The following is a 19,685-nucleotide window of genomic DNA, read 5'->3' as shown; positions in this document are numbered from 1 at the left end:
CAACACCTTCTGCCCCCAGACAAGGGGCCAACTTGGAGGGACAGAGAAATGCTTTTCCCCCTGATGTGTCCCAGTCATGCACTGCTCTTCCTCTTTGTAATTAAAATTTATGAGGTTATGAGAGTGATTTTTAAATTTTTTTATTAACTGGGGAGAAAGAGTTAATTGGTGATTTAAGCTGTGAAGAGTGGGAGCAGCGTATTTATGGAGAATAAAAGAAAGAAAACAGGCAGACTGGGTTATACTTCTTATGCATTAGGAGTGACTTTCACAAGCAGAGAAATACAAGAGAACCGATGCACTTCTTCTTCTCTCCCAGTGAAGGGTTGAACAGAAAGTGCCCTGCAATTTGCCCTCCTTCAGCAGGATACCCATGGCTGCAATATGCACTACACAAACATGGCTCTCCACAGGGGATCCAGGGAAATAAAGAGAGAACAACAGCTTTGCAAGAAGTTGCCAAAAGGCTGCAGCTGTATTTAGAAATGGTAAAGTAAGCCTTTTCTTCTGCTGTACAATCAGAAATATACAGATGATGTGGATTTCAAAGAACAAAATCCAGCTACTTTTGCACTGACATACTGCTCTTATGATTCCCTACTGATCTCAGCCAAAGAGGGTTTTAAAAGGATGAATGTCAAAATGTCAACCACACTGCTTCTTCCCACCTAAGTTGTAGCTCTTGTTTACATAAGCAATATGCAGCCAAGGGTTTGAAAGGCCTATCAGGGCAACTGAATGGAGCATGAATCACTGTGCTGGGCACTGCTCTAGATGCTGCTTCTTCCTTCCTCCTCATTCTCAAAGGTCAGATAAACGGTACCAGGACCTGCATCTGAAGCTCTTCTCAGCCTGATAAAAGACAGGAATCTTTCTGGGAAGGCTTTGCACAACTGTAGCATAAGCTGAAACCAGAAAACACACCTTAGAGCTAACCTTAGATACACATCTGTTTCTTATCAAAAGTCTTTCTCTCCCCTCCACCCCAATCTTTTAACTTTTTTTGGGTGTTTGAATCCATGTAAATTTTTACCATCAGGAGGTAGGAAATAATGTTTACATAATCTGAGGCAAATACCATTCCTAGAAAACTGTGAAAACCTCCATAATACTTTCCATTTACTAATTAGTGCCAAGCATTGCGTCATGCACTACATGGCTTACTCTCCAATAAGCAAATTGCATCTGTCAGTTGTTGCGATACGGCACAAAATGATGACACAGACACTGCTGCTCTCGAGGGGAACAAAAATGAAGAAGAAGAAGAACTTTATTTTCTGACTCCAACATTTATAGTTTTCCAAAGGTGACAGTGGATTGGAGGGTGACAGTGCCACCTCTCCAATGCCACTGGACAGACCAAGGGTCCATCAATTCTCTCCACTTCCATGAAAGAATGCAAAACATAGGTTATTTACAGAACTGTGTGTGAGAAAGTTTGTTGAAAGAATGCAAACATCAGAAGGCTTAACAAAGTCTTATAAAATCAAGGCGACAGTCAGTCTCTACATGGACATTTCTTCAGTGCATATCTTTCAAGACAAAGAAATAAAGGGAGGCTTCTGCCCTTCTTCAAAGCAGTCAGTTCTTTAGAGCTTGCAGAAGTATACATCTGCAGTGGCAGCACTCTCAAAAAGAACAAGAGAATGCAAAATGGCATCTGAAACTGTAAACTTAATTATGTTTAAAGAAATAACTACATCTATTCTGCAGACAACATGCAGCAGTGGTGTACACACATTTTCAAAGACTCATATACAGGAAGTATCAGGCTGTAACATCACTCAAATATAAAAATGCAGAAACCCTGGTGAGTTCATGAACTACCATGAACAGCAATCTGCAAATTTAAACAGGAGTACAGAGATTTTTATCAAGTGAGGTGGAAAGCAGCAAACATAACCTGAAGGAAAGACAGAGATGCAATGCTGAGCACTGTGTTCAGTCACTTACAACATGCAAGACAGATTTGATGGTTGAAGGTAGAGCACTTTACATTTTCACAGAAAAAAGAAAGATGAGGTGTGTCGGCTGAAAGATGCTGCTAGAAAAACCGGCTTCAAAATATAGAATATTTTCCTAGCAGTGATAATAAATACTGGAATATTTTCAGGAGAAATCATGTGCTGCCACTTGAAAACATGTGAGAGTACAGGGGTCTTTCATTTAGCTTCTGTGAGACCCATTATAGGTCACAACAGATGACTGTAGAGCTCCCCTCTGGCCTGACTCTCCATGAATCTGCAAATTTTACAGCTTCATCCTGTGGGGCCAAGGCATTTTGGCTCCAAACCAGCAAGGCACTTAAGCAGATGCCGAAATGAAAGCTGGCTTTCCTCACTGGAGCAGGGCCAGCACCATCAGCGTCTTGCAGGACAAGCCCAACCATCTTTAGCCATCTCAGTGTTTGACCACTTTGGGGTTTCTTTGCCACAGTAGCAATAAGAAGCTTACAATAGCAGGAGCTTGAAAATCTTAAACTTCCAAAGTAGTAGGATACTTTTAACTCTTGCTTATCTTGCATCAATTTTGCTGAGATAAACAGGGGTGAGTATGCTGGTGTGGAGTTTTTTTATTGTGGTTACACTTGGCAATAATTTAATTGAGATCAGGAAAGACAAATCGAGACAAGGTACTCCAGGAAGATGAGCAAATGAAAAACAATGCTTTTCTCCAAAGAGAAACTTAATTTAATTACTCACTTGAAAAAAAAAAAAAAGATTAAATCAATACCTCATGGCTACAAATACATGTATGCTGGAAGAATCTAACTTGAACCATTCTGAGTAGCAGTCTGAAAAGGATGTGAGACATTAGGAAGGTTCAAACATATATACACACACACACAAACACACATACATATACAGAAATACACCAAAGAGTCATTAGAAAAAAATTAACTGGAATACAGAAAAAGGGTCCTGTAAAAACTTTTAAGTTCAGAAAACAGGGTGGAATATGCAGTTTTTATGAAACTGCATATTAGAGGCCAATTTGAAAACAAACAATCCAAACCCCATCTGGCCTAATTGGATATTATATACATTATTGCATCATATTATTAAATTAAATTAATTACAAACTTTTATCTTTCCTTCTTAAAATCAGCATGATATCCTTTGAAGTTGTCATTTACTCTCAGGTTGTAACAGATAGTTAATTTCTGGTGGTCCAAACCTATTGGCAAGCATTTCTTTCAAGTATCCATAACATTTTCCTATACTTTGTCTTCCCCTAGTGCCTTACATAATTCAAAAGAATATTTTGATTGTTCAAAACAATTTTTTTTTTCTGGTTTGGGTTTTTTTCCCCTTTAAATTTTTTTCTTAAAGCAAGCTGATAACTGGTTGGTTATTAGGAATTTGCTTTAGCTATAGCAATAAATGTTTTGCTTTTGATGAAATACAATGAGATATATCATGTATTTTCAAGAAAGGACAAAATTATGGCCTAGGAAATTCTGAGCTAAGCACATTTCCAAGATTTTGCAGTTGATTTAAGAGGATAGAAGTGAAAATAGATCTATCTGAATTCATTTTTAAAAATGGAAAGAAAGAAAATTTTAATTCACCTTTTAATACTTATAACAGCTTATGTATGAAGCAACTCTGCTTTATCCATTTAAGTGGAAGAAACAGAAGTGGGATGGAAATACACCCAACCTTTAACACCAAGTCAGACAGAAAGGCTTGAGAATGAGCAGGAAATCAACAAATTTAGATTTTTTTTTCCATTTTCCCCCCAGTGTTAGAAAAAATCCGGCCAGAAATTATTTCCAGTACTCATTCAGAACAGCTTACATTTATCTCCTTCATTCTGTCTGCAAAGGAACTGTTGTGAAAACACTGATTAATTTACAAACCTGTCAGATTTGGTCTCCTGAGGTGGTGACAGAGCTGTCCCATAACGAGTAGTGGGTGTTGTAGGGGCACTCACACCAGCGTAAGGTCGTGGAGAAGAGTAAGAGCTGCTGCCATAGCTATTGTATCTGAAGAAATGGGAAGAAAAGAAGCAGAAAGGGAGAGACAGAAAAAAACTGTCAGCAAACACGCATGCAATAGTAAATCCTCTTGTTTACGAGGGGATAATGACTCCATACCCCAGATTTTTTCAAACACTGACCTTCTGAAAATGTTGCGCTATTTCCAAATATGCAACCAATCATGTACTCTTAATATCAACCATGGCATCAACATACATGATGTATCAGTGAGCTACTGGTAAGGAAAATAATGAGAGGTTTGAATGGTCCTCCCAGTTGACAACTCAGAACAGGAATACTTGCATACTGCTCAGTTACTCAGAATTATTAGCTGTTTTGTGAGTGATATCCGGCCATTAGAAAAGGGATCAAACCAACCCAAGACAGCAGTATCCATATCTACTAAAACTAAGGAAAATGGCAGCACTCCTGAGACATGATCTGAACATGGGATCCATGCCTTGGAAATGTTTGCATTTTAAATGGAAAAGCAACCACATTCTTTTCAATTAAAGCCAGCAGTATTTTCTTTCCCCTCCCCCAACATAAGTAAGAGCTTATGTGCCATTTCTTACCATGCCTGTAAAAAATCATCACCATGGTTAAAAAGACATGTCTCCGGAAGCATGGCTTTAGAAATTTCTATCAGCCCTTCTCTCCATTAAAAAACCCCATAAACTCACTTCACTTCAATGTGAGCTTGCTGATCAAAGAGAAATTGTTTCCAGGACTCCTGGAATGGCCACCTCCCCAGAGTCCTTTCTATCAATGTTTTCATCCTGGCTCCTGTACTGAATAGCAAATTCAGTTGTGTTGCTTTGCTGTGCCTTTTAACCATTGTACTTAAACAGCATGTCAAGAAAAGAGTCTTGATTTGGGAAAATGCTAATATTTCTCTCTTTAATACAGTTCACAGACAATGCCATTTTCCCACATGGAAAGCATATGGTGCTCTGAAGATCAGTACTCAGCAGGGTCAACTCATCCAAATTGCAAAATTCATTTCAGGAAATAGAGCAACATCATTGTCCTTATTATACTTCACAAGATATAATATATCCTCCTTCACCATATCTTTTCTCTGCTGGTTCTTCCCTCACACACATCAGCACTCAGTAATTTCACTCAGCAATTTTATTTGAAAAGGCTGGTTGGTTTCCTTCAGCTCCATTTAGCACACTCATCTAGCCATGCAAAATTTCATTCAAAGTTTCAAGTTTTTCCTTAGCGTTCAACAGCACTGCTGCCTGCCAAGGCCCATGTCAAAATCAGAGTAGATTTCAGAGAGGTGCTTTTACAATGGAAGGGATCATGCTTTAGAGAACATGTCCTCTGGAACAGCAATTTCAGGTTAATGCTTTAGAAAACACCTTCCATCCCTCATCTGTTTTTTGAGACACTATACTGACCAGCAACAGGGAAATAATCTTGGAAAAAAATTCTAACATGCATGTTTCTGAGCCACAAAAGGAATTTTGCAGGAAATAATTGCTGTCTGAGCCTTCTTGCCCTACAAGAAAACTAACTAGAAACTGGAGACAGTGGTCCTCTGGAGGCTGTGTAACTGGACAGTGTGGAGCTTCCCTGGTAGCACAGACCTAGCTTGGGTCTTCCCTCCGACAGGTTCAGCCCAGGAAATGTTCTGACTGTGCCTGTACTGAGTTACAGATGAGTAAACTGCACTGTCCTGATAAGAACTCAGAACTCATTTGGTATGTTCCTGACACAGAAACCTCCATTTCCATTTTGACTGACTGCAAAGAGACCTTCTTATCAACCATTACATGTGCTTTTCTTCTCCTGTGCCCCATGAAAAATCTGACACAGAGCAGAACCCTTTTTCATACCAAGGGTTTTCAATTAGTCCAAAGATAACTCTCATGAAATGGAGGGAATTCACCTCCTATGGAGTCAGACTGACAACGATTAAAAAAATTAAATTCAGAGGGACTGGTCTGGACACCACATCCTACCAAATTTAGAGGAACACTGAGTTGCTGTAATAGGAGCAAGGCAAGACTAGAATACCAGGCTAAGTCTGTATGCTGTACACAAAGTTTGTCTTTCTAACCTTCCTCTGGTACTGACTATTGCTTCCATTTTCCCTTTTTGTCTCATGTACCAGTATAGATGCAATAGTCTTATCCAGCAGCATTCACCCTCAAGACATTTTCCTCTTTTATGGGCATATTATTGAATAAATTGTGCAGACTTTGCCCTCCTTTTTCTCCAGATAAACCCGGAAGAATCTCCATCCCCACCCCCACCCCTGAACCTCTGTCCTACATGGAAGCGGAAAACATGATTAGAGGAAAAAAAAAAAAAAATCACTGCAGAAATACTAAATATTGGAGGAACAGGAGGTATTTAGGAATCTACTCTCTAAAGTATAACAGCAGCAGCAATGGGAGACCAATAAACGAGTGTGAGAGGTCTAAGGGAAAAGTGCACCTATCAAGGAAAATGTAAATTTAGAGGAATTCTAGTGTTCAAGTTGCAGGTAAAGGAAAAATATGTGAACTAAGTCACTTGTCAACAAATACTTGGATTTACAGACTTTTCACAAAAATGAAAAAGGGACAAAACACACCCACCTATTAGGAGAGAAAGATCAAAAATTAAAAGGATCAAAAGAATCAAAACATTTGTTCACATGCAGAAACTCAGAAGGACTGCTGGAGAGAGGAAGAAATAAATACACATGCAATATAAATGTACATTTTCAGCACTTAATTCAGACAACACTAACAACTGTAAGAGAAAGCAAAACATCATCAACCTCTTTCCAAGGTGATTCTCTGTCATTGTTTTTAGTGCTACTTACTGTCAATTTCTTTTACTTGAAAACAGATGAGACAAAACAATATTTTTTTTGTTTTATTTTAGAGGGATGGGATGGGGAAATTAAAGTTAAAAACTAAGATAAATGCATGAGGAACAAGTAAATTCAACAGATGTTGTGGAGATAAAACTGTCTATTCTGAGTGCTTTGTTATCTTTATAGATCTCTTATTACAAGCATGAGCTGAAATTGCACATGAGATGGACATGCACTGTAATCAAACAACAAATTTAGGATTTGGCAGTTCAGCCTTTGAAGCCAGGACTTCACCCCTGAATTTCAAGCTGATCTGACCTCTCTTGATTTTATAACAGAAGAGCCCCATTAATTTTCATGAAAACATGTCTGCAAATTACACTGTTGTAAATGATAGCAAAATGGTGCTCCTTTCTGTGATCTCCCAAGCCATGGGTTATTTACCCACTGCTTTACAGAGGAGGCCAGCATATTTATTAACTACAGACCTGGAAGAAGAGTAATTATGTCAGCAAATCAAAATACAGGCTTACAGGGCTAAAATTAGTACAGCATGTTCTGGAAATAATAGAACACAAAGAGTAGCATTATTAGCACTGTAAAATTCTTGAAAGGTTTTATTCATTTATCTGAAAATTATTGTTAGCTATATAAAATCTACCTGTTTTCCCTCATCATTTCTGCTTCCTTCTCTTTCACAGATGCTGGAGAGTCTTCAAAGTCATATGAGAAGAGATGAAAAGGAGTGTGTGGCACATAAGGTAATTTCTCCACTGTTGGAGATGCCTTTGGAGTAATGGATGCTGAGGAATTTTGGGGAGAGCTCAGCAATGCTGTTGCAGGTGAAGACGGTGATGAAAGGACAGAATTATGATGAGAGACAGATGAGTCAGGCACAGAAGAGGAGTTGCTAGAAAAGCTCTTTGCTCTAGAGCAGGTGAGAGGCCTCTCAGCTGGAGAAATGGCACTGGAGACAGCTGAAGAGTCAGAACACTGTGAAAAGCTTTCCTTCACAGTCTCATGCACATCTGGAACCTCACTGCAGGAGGAAAAAATCATTAGAAAGGGAAGCGGAGAGAAAAATGGGGCGAAGGGAGATCACAGATAGTATCACTTGCAGGGGAAAAAAAAGAAGAAGAGTCAGACAAACAAAAACTTCCAAAATTTAGACAATCATCACATCTTTTTAAATAAAGAGAACTCACATCTTTGTATCCTAGTGGGATTCTTCGTGCGGTTGGAAAGACTGGGGGAAAGAAGCAACTTATTCTAAAAGAAAAGAGGGGATTTAACCTATAGGCTTCAGAACTAATTTTCATGAGCCTTTTTACACCTATTTTTGGAACAATTTTCACATATTTCAAGTTAGGTTGTAAATGTTGTCAGAGCAGTACAAAGCAGACTGAGCACACTAGAAAATACTCCACGGAGTACAGATGCTTCAAGATACAGTCTGCAGTACTGCTTCTCCAAGTCCAGAGATCTCATATAGATATCTGGACTCTCTGATATCTGACTAACATCCTCCCTGGGAATCAGATATATTTACTAAAAATGTTAATCCAACAAAGATGAAAATAAAAAAGTACTCAATTTTACTCTTCTGTAAAAAATCAAGTTTAGAATGATCTCAAAAGCAACACCTTAACAGATATTTTTCTAGGTATGAAGGCACTAATTTCTGGTTTCTCTGAGTGTCAGCATTCCATGCTGGTCTTTCACAGAAACTTGCAGACTTTGCATCAAAGAAAACAGAAAACGCATCTGCTTTGCTGTACTGAAGGGAGACGTTGGTGAGTGACAGAAGGCACAAAGCAGGTGAAAAGCCATGGGATGTGCACTGCAGGGTGTCTGTTTTCACTAGAAACTCCAGCACAAACACTGTGCATGGGCTTTGGTCTGGATCATTGATGTGGCTGATTTCATTCTCCCAAGTCCATTTCTGCAATCCCCCAGCTGGCATGGAAGGCACAGTCCTTATTTGAGAACTGTGGGCTTGGTGCAGCATAGGCAACAAAACCACAATTTGTGTTAGATATGTTGGGAACTTAGGCAGTTAATCATCAGGTAATTGTTCTCACAATGGAAAATCTGGAAACCATCATCTACCACACCTGCTGTGCTTGACAGGAGACACTGAAGCCATTCCAGTCCTACCTGTCAGCATCTAACACAAATAGCCACATTACAGATATTTTTTTTATGCTACAGAGACAGTGAAAGAAGGTACTTAGGAAAGTCATGAGAATATCACCCAGTTACCTTAAAGAGATAATTATCTTAAAAAGACCAATGACCTAAAAACACACTATGCTCTTCACATTTCTTATTGAGGCTCTTCCTACTTTTTAAAGCAGTATTTTAGTACACTCATGAGATTTACCAGTAACTTTTGTCTTAGCTTTGACTTTTAAGAATCAGATTTGCGGAAATTATCACTTAATTTTCAAGTTTCAGGCAGCCATTGGCAAGATTTGCAGACTGGAAGATAATAATAACAAAAGTACAGTATTTTCTTTGGAATTCACACATTAAACAGTTTCCTTTCTTCCTTCTGTGCTGTACAGCATCTGCATGAATGTGGTTTATTTAAAAAAATAAATTCCAATCTCATTTGCCGAGTTGCAAAGCCAAATAATTTAACCTAAATCAAACGACTGTCTGGAACAAAGAACGTAATTTCTTGCTTCTTGCTTTCAGTTTATTAGGATCAAGTTGCCAAATGCCAAAATCATATATATATATATATATATATATATATATATATATACATCAGAAATAAGTGGAAAATTTTTACACTAGAGTATTGATATGTGATGAAGAATATTGATTGGTGATTTACTTATATCTGTATATACTGAGATGAGCAGGCATTTATATTTTATATATACATATATATGTATATTGTTATATATTATATACACACGTATATCAGTTTTGTCTCAAAATAATTGTTTGCCATTAAAACATGAACGAAACTTACATGGAATCTAAGGCAGCATTCAAAAAATGTCAATTTACTGCATAGCAACAGATATTCCTAATAAAGTAGTATTGTGAAGATAGGGATGAAAACCCAAGAAACCAAGCAACATCCTCAGCTAAGCATTGTAGTGTTTCATCACTGCCTTAACTAGAAAGTTAAACCAAACCATGCTTATAGTTACGCTTTTCAATAAAGCTTTTAGGATTTGTGAGCATCACCTAAAGGGAGTGAGTGCAGACAGTTCATAGTGCACTGAACCTATATAATTGAGTGTTTCCATTAGCACTGCCACTCCCCAGCCCCTTCCCCAAAGCTTTTAAATGCAAAAATATTTGTGTGGGGGTGGCTTTAACAGGTGATCAAGGAATGTGAGTGAAAAGGTAGATGCCGCTGCACACTGTGCTTGTGAGTTCATGCCAGAGCCTGAAGAAAAGGTGGAGGGACAATTCTGAATCCTGGTACCTGGCTTTGACCTGCCTATCGGCCTCTTCCTCCCCCTCATCCTCAGTATTGGGTTCTGTGACTGGCTGTTCTTCTTCCTCCTCTTCATACTCGTCCTCTCTGAGGTCAGACCAAGGAAAGAGGCATGCAGTGGGATGGAAAGAAAGAAAGTGGAAGAGAAACAACATGAGTCCCCAGGAAAAGAAATGCAATGAAGTTAGAAATGGAAGGAAGAGACTGAGGAAGAGGGAGTTACGGGCCTCTTATGTTAGCCACCTAAAACTTCCTGCTAAGTATGTGTTTGCACAAGGGTAGCTACTGATATAAAACTGCCATCCTCTCCCCTATTTACATTTTTTACTATTATTTGAAGATTCAAAGCTGCTACTGGTTTTTCATGAGCTTTACTTTCCATTTGCAGCTGCCCTAGCTGCAGAGGCATTAATGGAAAGCATTCATGACAATAGCAATGTTCAACTCATTAGTCATTAAGTTGTGTCTTTTTGGCCTAAAGGACAGTACACGCTGTGCTGGCATGGGACAGCTGGCACTGGACATCACTCTTCCTAAATTAACCCAAATAAAACATTCCTGCTAAGTAACCAATAGCTCAACTGGAAAACAGAACAGGGTGAACCACTGAGTTAGAAATAACAGAGACCAAATCAGTTCAGGACTATTAGCAAATAGCAATATTTAAGTTATCAGATGCCAGTACATTAATTATTTCAGTAAAGTCATTACTATGGTCAAAGCAGGCTTCAGTTCAGCAGTAATTCTGGCAGGAGAGAAGTGTAAGTGATGCATAAAGCCTCCACAACCTACAAACCACACAAGTAAAATAGGAAAATATATTAAACATAACGAAAAATCTACACCGTCTGCCTCCTATCCATCATATCTATACTTTTCACCTTTCCAAAGCAACACCCCCACAGAAGATGCATTTCCAGTTGATACAGGTCTCCTCTTGATTTAATGATGTATACACCATTAGGTTATGCTCCATACAAAAAGAAAAATGTCCAATCAGTAATGAAGTTTGTAAGGCACTTCTATTCCTTGTATTTTCCTGATAGCTTGTTTTCTTTCCTCTGATTCTGAAGGGATGCTCTATGGCTTTTTCCATTGAGAATTAGTGTCCATGTTATAAAAATAGTGAATATTTACAGTGTGAGATCATGAACTCATTGAGTGCAATGCAAAGGGTCAATCCAAAATCTGTTGCATTTATGTGGAGTTAGTCACAGAATAACCAGGCAAATGGCAGCACCTGGAACTCTTCCAATACTCTGGCAAACATTTACAGAGTAAACTCTTTCAACCATTCCTAAGGTGGCTTAGTGACATAACCATCTCAGTTATCATCTCATCATCTCCCTGTCCTGCCCACAAATACATACCTCCCTTACACAGACACCTCTCAACTTTCACACACTTACTCATTTACTGGAAAAAAGAAAAGAAAGAGTTGAACCAGGGAGCATTCATATAATCCCTTCTTACTAGCTCAAGCTCTGCTATTTCCTGTGAAGGGAAACTTCTGTATCTTCTTGTCCTACAGCACTCAGATTTAAGAAATAGCTCATGAAGCTCTGCAGGATCATGGTTATCTGTTTAGAGCACAATGCATCCTGTAATGCTGGCAGCACAGCTATTGCTTATATGAACAAGAGTGTCCCCATTATTGCTGTGTTTAAAGCTCCCACCAGGATTCGACATTGGTGATGCCAAAATTTCTTCTCTCCTCAATTGTCTCAAAATACCAAACATCATTTGTGAAATACTCATTTGATATGGTGGATCTCATAAATTTGAAAGAGTTCTTTGAGAATTTATTCCACCTTATGAGGGCATGGCTAAAACAACAGGAGTTTACACAGCTCGGAGAAAGAAGCTGAAAAAAAAAATTGAGAGATTTCAGAGTGATAATTCTTCTGTCACGCCAATGACTCCTTCCTCAAAGTGTCCTTGATTTCTAGGTCAAAATCTCAGAAGAAGCTTTGATTGGAAAGCTCTTTTCCTTTGCTAATATTAAGTGTAGGATGGCAGCAACTACCTGACAAGTGGTTGGAAAAGCCAGAGGAAGGATCTGGCTCTGTGTGACTTGGTGGCAGAGATTATTGGTGTGCACAGAGGCAGGCACACCCTCCAATCTGGGGAACCAATGTGGTCAAGAGAAACTTGCACAAAGGAAATAAGTGAGTGCATAGGGGAGATGCTCAGCACTCTTTTAGCAACAAAACTCACAGTTTCAGAGTCCTTGAGTATCCCCAGAAGAGGACTCAGATACAGATCAGAGGAGAGGGGTAAGCTCACAGGCAGAAATTATGTGTGCTCTTCTTTTAAACAAAGAAACAGTGGCAGTCATTTCAGTCTTGTCAGAGGACAGATATTCTGTCCAACAAAACAGGTAGTACCTGCTAACTGAATCATCCCTAAAAGGTAGAAAAGAAACATTTCCTTGTGAATACTTATCAAAATGGGAAAACACTAACTAGAGTCAGATGCTCAAACACAACAGCAGAGAGGTTTGTGAACTCATGTGAACTGCTCAGAGTTATGTGTTCATTTTTGTATGCAGTGGAGAAGGGATGGCGTGGAAAACCTCATTGTCCCTCTCACATACAGATGCAAATTTGTAGTCAATGCAATAGTGGAATTCAATGAAGAGAAAAGGACTCATAGGGAGGTTTCAAATTAAATGAGGTTGCAGAAGCCAGCATGGTTTTTAGTAGCAAAGGAAACCGTCCCATTACAAAAGGCAAATATTTATCTCCAGTGGCAGGGAGGAAGGCCTTCAGCTAATGTTGAAGGATCAGATACATTCAGCTAACCTTAAGGCTATTCCTGGGTTACTTCAGTTCTATGATAAAAGCACCAGGTTAGAAATATTTAAACAAAAGCTTTAAAGCACTGAAAAAATTTCAAAACAATCACTCTGTTTATTTTCATCTTTAAAGTGCAGTACTGCTCCAGGCTAAAAAAACTAAAAAATAAACAAAACTCCTCCCCCTCCCCCCAATCTTTATAAAGTGTGTCGTTGGTCATGGTGACTAATAAACATCTTCTAAGGCACAGGTTTTGCTTAGTTGTTTCAACTACAATTTGACATTCAAGTATCTATAGCCCCTTAAAATATTGTGCATATTAAAAAAGACTATGAAAGCGCAGTTTATGGAGAGAGAACCACTAGACAGCAAAACAAAATGATGACAAAGGATTTAGAATTAAAGGATTAACTTCTTTTCAGAATGAAAAATTACTCAGCTGATCTTAAATAGCTATTCAAAGCTGCAAAGAGAAAAGCATTAATAAATACAGAGTAATGAAAAGAAATTATAAGAAACGTACTCTTCTACAACTTTAGCTGAAGGCAGGGACAGAGTCCCAGGCCTTGCAACTCACACACATCTAACATAGTAAAAGTTGGATGATTTTAAAAGTAAGAGCACTCTGAAGACAACGGCTCTTAGTCCACAAGAATTCAAAGCACCAAAACTTGCTCTCTATTCCACTGGACGCTGGAGCTGAGCAATGTGTACAAGGTTTTGTGTAGTCTCTGTCTTCTCCAGGCTCTCCCCAGTCTCCTTGCAGAGTTTTGATGAAGGCAGCTTGAAAGAACTCAGGATTTCTTTCCAGTTTGTAGCCCAGAAACGCAAGTTTCTCACTACTTGCTTCCAAAAAATCATAAAGTTAGAGCTAAAAGAAAAATCAAAGGCTGTCCTGAAGGAACAAAAAATGCCCCAAAACAAGCAAACAATCCCAACCAAACCAAACAAAAACCCATACCAACAAAATAAGCATGAGCACAGAAACATTCTGCTTTGCTCCACATCAAAGAAAATGTTGAAAAGGTAAGATATGCTTCAAATAATTTTAATTCAGGATGGATTTAACCAGTAATGAACGAGAATATAAAACAATTTAAAAAACTATCATCTTGCCACAATTAGGCTACCAAGGCTTTGGTCAGCACATACAATGTATATAGAAGCTAACTCATGAGAACTAGTAGATGATTTTTAGGTCCCGTCCAACACCAACCATTGTATGATTCTATGACCAGGACTACAAGCCACATTCAGTGAAATAAGACTGCCATTACCCATTTCACAACATAATTTTAAATTGCTTACTACAGCTGATCTCATAAGCTTTCCTTTCAAGGTTATTTTCCACCCTCTCTCCTGAAAACCTCTGAGCTCTTTTACCTTGTGCACAGCAGCATCCCTGAACTTCAAGTGAACAAAAAAAAAAAAAAAAACCTGAAAAATATTCCATCAAGGAAAGATATAAGTCACAACAGATGCAATTTTTTCTCTTGCAATTGCTTGCCATTTTCTTCAATTTATGAGTTCAATTCTACTTCATAGCTTAGATGGCACAATTCATAACCAAATTCTTAAATCCTTGTAAAATAAACAAATGCTTTGGTACATTTCTGTTGCTTCTTCTTTTCTTCTATCCTAGCTGCCAAAACAGATTCAACTAGTCCTTTAGGTGAAAGCTAAAAATGGTAATAATTCAACTTCAACATTTATAAGTCTGTATAAAGATACAGCAATACACTTTCCTCCTCCATTAAAATAAAACTAAAGAAACCACCTATTAGCCCCACTACCTATTTCTATTCCACTGCAGTTGGTACAATTATGTGAAGATGAAATTACATGAAATTATATGGATAACAATGTACTTACAAAGCCTCAAAATTTGACTTTTTGCATACAGGAAGACTAAGGTGAGTAATTACAAAGGCCAAAAGGAAAATGATCCTGGTATTTCTGCCCTAAATAAAGAAAACAGTTCAGAAAAAAGGTGAGGCAATGTCAAAGGCTGTGAAGTACATGCACTCACTATGCTTTCATATCTGTCCTTTATCTTTAGCTTCCTGTTACTTTTTTATCCCTAAATTATGATCAGCAACAGATTTTCACATCTAAATAATACCTAGGCAATGCCTCCAGACTTGTTTAACCGCTGCAGTTAGTTTATATAGGACACATCAAAGCAGAGCAAGACAGCAGAGCATTGCTTAAGATACTGGCAAGGCTTTGCAAAGACTTCAAGAGTCACAACTCTGTGATCATTGAACAGCATTGCTGTTTTACATTTCTGAGAGCAGAGAGGTAAAGAAACAGAATAATGATGCAGACAGACTTTTGGAGCAATATATACAGAAACATACACAGAAAGAGAGAAGAAATGTTATTTTCAGAGCTTGGAAGAACACGTTGGTTAACAGTTGAAGGCCACTGTTATTCACCCTTCAAAGGGAAATGGCATCCTACCAAATCCTACCAAGTTGCTGTCTTTCCTACCTCCCACCTCCCCCCACCCCTTGCATCCTGTATGTAAAAACCCTTTCCTGTTCTCAGAGGATCATGTTTACAAACACTGGAGAGATGAACTCTCTAAGGCACGTACACTCCAGTGCATAAGACATTACCATAATGATCCAAAAAAATGCATTCACACCCTGGTCTGGCATTGCATTTCCTCAGGTAGCTCATGAAAGCCAAACATGCAGTGGAAAAAAACAAAGTAAAATAATTAGGCTAAGTCATGCTGTGATTTCATTTGCCATGCAGGTATAATCCATTTAAACTTCAGTGCTTTCTTGATTTCTCCTCTAGTCCAAATAGGAAAATCTACCATTGCCTTTACAGCAAAGTGCACTGCTGTTAACTGGATCTATACCTATTAAGTATTTATACAATCAAATCTTTTCTTATAGAGTTGTGGAAAGTCACCAGAACTTGAAACATCATGACAAAAACTAGAACTTTTCCATAGTAAATGCTAGAGAAAAAGAAAAAATTAGTTATGGTTTGGGATGTCTGAAAACATGGAAAATCACGATAATAATAAAAACAAGTCTTAGCTGTATCTTGGGCAAACCAACCCTGCAGCCCTGGCTCTACATGAAGCAATTTGAACAATCACTTAATGAGGCCTAATAAGCAAACTAAGGTCTGTGCTGTTGGTTAGAAACTCACCAGGAATCCAAAGTTGAGCCGAAAAAATGCTTAGCATTAGAGGCTCAGCTGTATTCATTGTTTTCTGGTAAAACCAAAATAGCATCACGATCTCTGCCTGCATGTTGGCAATCCTCAAACATCAGAAACATGCATTTTCTAACAAACAGGACCTTACAACTTCTCAGCACAGCTTTCCTTTATTTAGACAACTATTTCCCTGTTTTTTTCTAGGACCATAAAGGGTGTTAAAGACCTTGAGCCTAGGGTGCACTGTGCAATCGAGCTGTGTCCAGCTGGCCTAGGAATTTGTGGGCAACTTTGGAATTCCCTGTGCTACTCTTTGCTCATAGGAAGAGTCCTAACAGGCTTCCAGGCAGGACCCTAAAAAAAGCAAAGTTCATAGATACATAATACCCTGTTGGCTTCTCTGTTGTTTTTATCAATATAGCTCTCCTGAAGGCCAGCTTTCTTCAAATTTAAAAATCTGGAAGCCTCAGGTGGACCTGGACTGTTGGTCTTCTTCATATATATTTAGCTTAATGACCATGAAGCTTAGTAGACCTACTAAGAGAAAGCTTACTAAAGCCAGCTTTGGTCACTGATGCAGAATGCAGGCTCCTCTCTGGTAAGTTCTTAAGATGGCAGTCAGTTCTTTCATTTGTTAGGTGTCAAACACAGGAATACTGAAAAGAAAGTTCTAACCATGGCTAGGTTATCTCTACCTGAATGTATTTAGTGTTGTAAGATCAATCTTAGCAATTCTTTGGTGATTTTTGAAAATATAAACCAAATCAAAGTTATGGAAATAAAAAGCAGACTCTAGTAAAGAGAGGAAAATAGGTAATCCTAGCTATTTACAACTTTATAAACCTCAGTGTCTGACCTGTAACTAATTCCATAGCGATGGAGATGTTCATTCAAATGCTGGTAAGAGGTGTCAGTGTAAATCTCCCAGAAGCTTACTTGAACATGTTTGCTAAGGTCTGGCTGACACAGGTCTGATGGGACACCCAGGGCGAGAGATGAATACGGTCTCTGTGCAGCACTTAAAAAAGGGAAATGCACAGCAAAACGTGAAACATTAATTTGAAAAACTGGGAGGAGCACTTGTTTCTGGTTTGGATGTACAGAACTCAGAGAAGCTGTGCTGTGCTCAAGTCAGCACTGAGAACTTCTGAGCAGGCTGCCTTTTACTCTCTGAAACCCAGTCAGGATGAGAGTAAAAGACAGAGAGACAGAAATTTGCCTTTTAATGCTTGTTTAGCCAGAAATCACTGCATACAGTAACAACATAAATTTAGTGCAAATCCCATGCCACTTCCTTGCATTTTTCTGACTCTATCCATGGTGTGGCTGGAAAAAGCTAGCTTTACTTTAAAAAGAAAACAAATAAACACAACCCATGAAGAATGAGTTTAAAAGTCTACTGCATAAGAAGCAGTATACTAGACCACAGGCTGAGAGCTCTCAGTTTGGAGCATGGCAGAAAACCTTAGGAGATAGCTCCAGAACAGCATTAAAACATCATGTTAAATAGGACTGAAGTTTCCACCAGGCTTATTGTTGGAATAAGCCAATGCCATCATGGTAAGAGAAAGAAGTTTTAGCACAGCAGACCTGCTGCTGGTCAGGACAGGCATCTTAAAATACACTGCAGTAGGTACAGACCTTTAAATCAACCTTCAGCCTTTCTTACTTAGTAGCTGTTATCTGCTTCTTTACTTACTTATTTAGTAACAGGCACATCAGGCTGGGCTTTGCTCTCCATGAAAACTATTTTAACACAAAGCAGATTTGGATCCTTATTTGTTTTGAACCACAGGCGAAAAAACAATACATTTAGTTTGGAAAAAGGCTGCCAAGTGGATGAAAAAGGCCTGCAAGTTTTCCTTTTGGTCGCCCTTAGCATTTACTGTCAACTTTTCCCAACTCAAAACCCAAAGTCTGCTCTCAATTAGCCTGGTGTAGATCAGACCAATTCCATTGACTTCAGACAACTTTTCTGGATATATGGCATTGTGAGACAGAACAGAATTTGGCCAATATTGTCTTTTTTTTTTTTGTTGTTTTACCGGCACCACGAATTTCTCTCTTTTTGGAAGACTTATCGGTTGACACAAAGCAGATGACTGTGGACAACCTGTTTGATGTGGTAAACAAAAGCAAAGCCATTGCCAAAACAGTTGATGTGCTAAAAAGAAAAGAAACATGGACATTATGGGAAGGAGAATGATGGGAAAGAACTTGAACCTTCTCCTGATTTTGGAACAGAAGTCCAAAAATAACCTAGAATATTTCCCAAAATAAAATTTAGTACAGTGTATGACTGTGACTTCAATCTCTAACCGTGTTCATCAGAAGAAATTCCACTGGGTCTAATCCACTGTAAAACCAGACATAAGACATCTGCAGCCACACACAAATTGTAGAGCTTTCAGCAGGAGCAACACAGGAAGATTATCATTAGTACTGTTACAATTCCTACTGGGAAAGAAAATGTAGTGAAGGAATAAAGACTGAAATCCATTTTGTAACTATTTTTGGGAAATAGTGCACTGCAAAAACTTACTACCAATTTTTTTCTTTTCTCAAGAGGAACTACCAAAAAGTCATTAGCAGGAGACTGTTATTTCATGGCTGAATAGAAGTCACTTTCAATTTACAGAGGTAATAACTGATTTTTATCCATTTGTATAGATTCCTCTCTACATTAACAATGGAAACAACAGGGTCATAATGAGCATTTCTTTAGACAAAATCAAGTGATGCCTGCATCATACTGTAACACAGGATTTTAAAATTTAAATACAAATTGCCACAAGATCGCTCTATTCAAGTCCTTTAAACTGATCAATACCTTGCATTGAAGACTATATGCTCAAATTTGAATATTTGATTACAGAACATTTCTTTCCATTTAAGTCTAATTCAAACTCTATAAATGTGTAAAAACCTTAAAGGACACATTCAACTTCACTATTTGTCTGCCTAAACATTAATGAATAGAAGCCATAAGGCTCATAAGGCTTTTTTTTTTTTTTTTTTTTTTAAAGAAAAACCCCCAAAGCCTTAAAAGGTTTTTTTTTTTTTTTTTTTTTTTTTTTTTTTTTTTTGTCGCAGTTTAGCTATCAGGTGTAGAGATACAGTTGCACACATCTGGACTATTTCACTGGAAGTCGAGACTTACTGGAATAAGATAAAGCAGGAAGGCTGTTTTTCCTCTTCCTATCACAACTATAGATTCAGGCAGATAATGAATCTAAAAATGTGAAGGACAGAATCTGCTTGTCTGAAAAGCTTGTTTACCAGAAACACTTTACCAGAAAAATGAGAATTATAGAAGATCCAACAGTTGACTACTTTTTATGGTAACTTAAACAGTTTCACTGAGCACAGAACTTGCATCCTCAAATCCTGAACATACTTTGTAGTCTGTAATGTCCCACAGGAAAAAAATCTGATTTGCCAGTTACA

The 19,685-nt window shown here is 38.2% G+C and overlaps 1 protein-coding gene across 7 annotated transcripts in view; it reads right to left on the bottom strand.

Moving 5' to 3' along the window:
- The window catches only part of FHOD3 (formin homology 2 domain containing 3), a 375,703-nt gene that overhangs the window by 88,852 nt on the left and 267,166 nt on the right, over positions 1–19,685 (bottom strand). For 4 of the 7 annotated variants that reach the window (XM_041408064.1, XM_041408058.1, XM_041408059.1 and 1 more), the window contains 3 exons: positions 10,249–10,347; positions 7,462–7,839; positions 3,863–3,988 (listed from right to left, as the gene is read on the bottom strand). In XM_041408064.1, the coding sequence (XP_041263998.1) occupies positions 3,863–3,988; positions 7,462–7,839; positions 10,249–10,347 (603 nt within the window). The remainder of the gene's footprint in view (positions 1–3,862; positions 3,989–7,461; positions 7,840–10,248; positions 10,348–19,685) is intronic. The other 3 variants (XM_041408062.1, XM_041408063.1, XM_041408061.1) reach the window with 2 other exon arrangements.

The sequence above is a fragment of the Onychostruthus taczanowskii genome, unplaced genomic scaffold (genome assembly GCF_017590055.1).
Source record: "Onychostruthus taczanowskii isolate IOZ18803 unplaced genomic scaffold, ASM1759005v1 scaffold29, whole genome shotgun sequence".
Taxonomy (NCBI): Eukaryota; Metazoa; Chordata; class Aves; order Passeriformes; family Passeridae; genus Onychostruthus; species Onychostruthus taczanowskii.
Note: the sequence above shows the minus strand (reverse complement) of the source record. Positions and strands in the feature narration are given on the sequence as shown.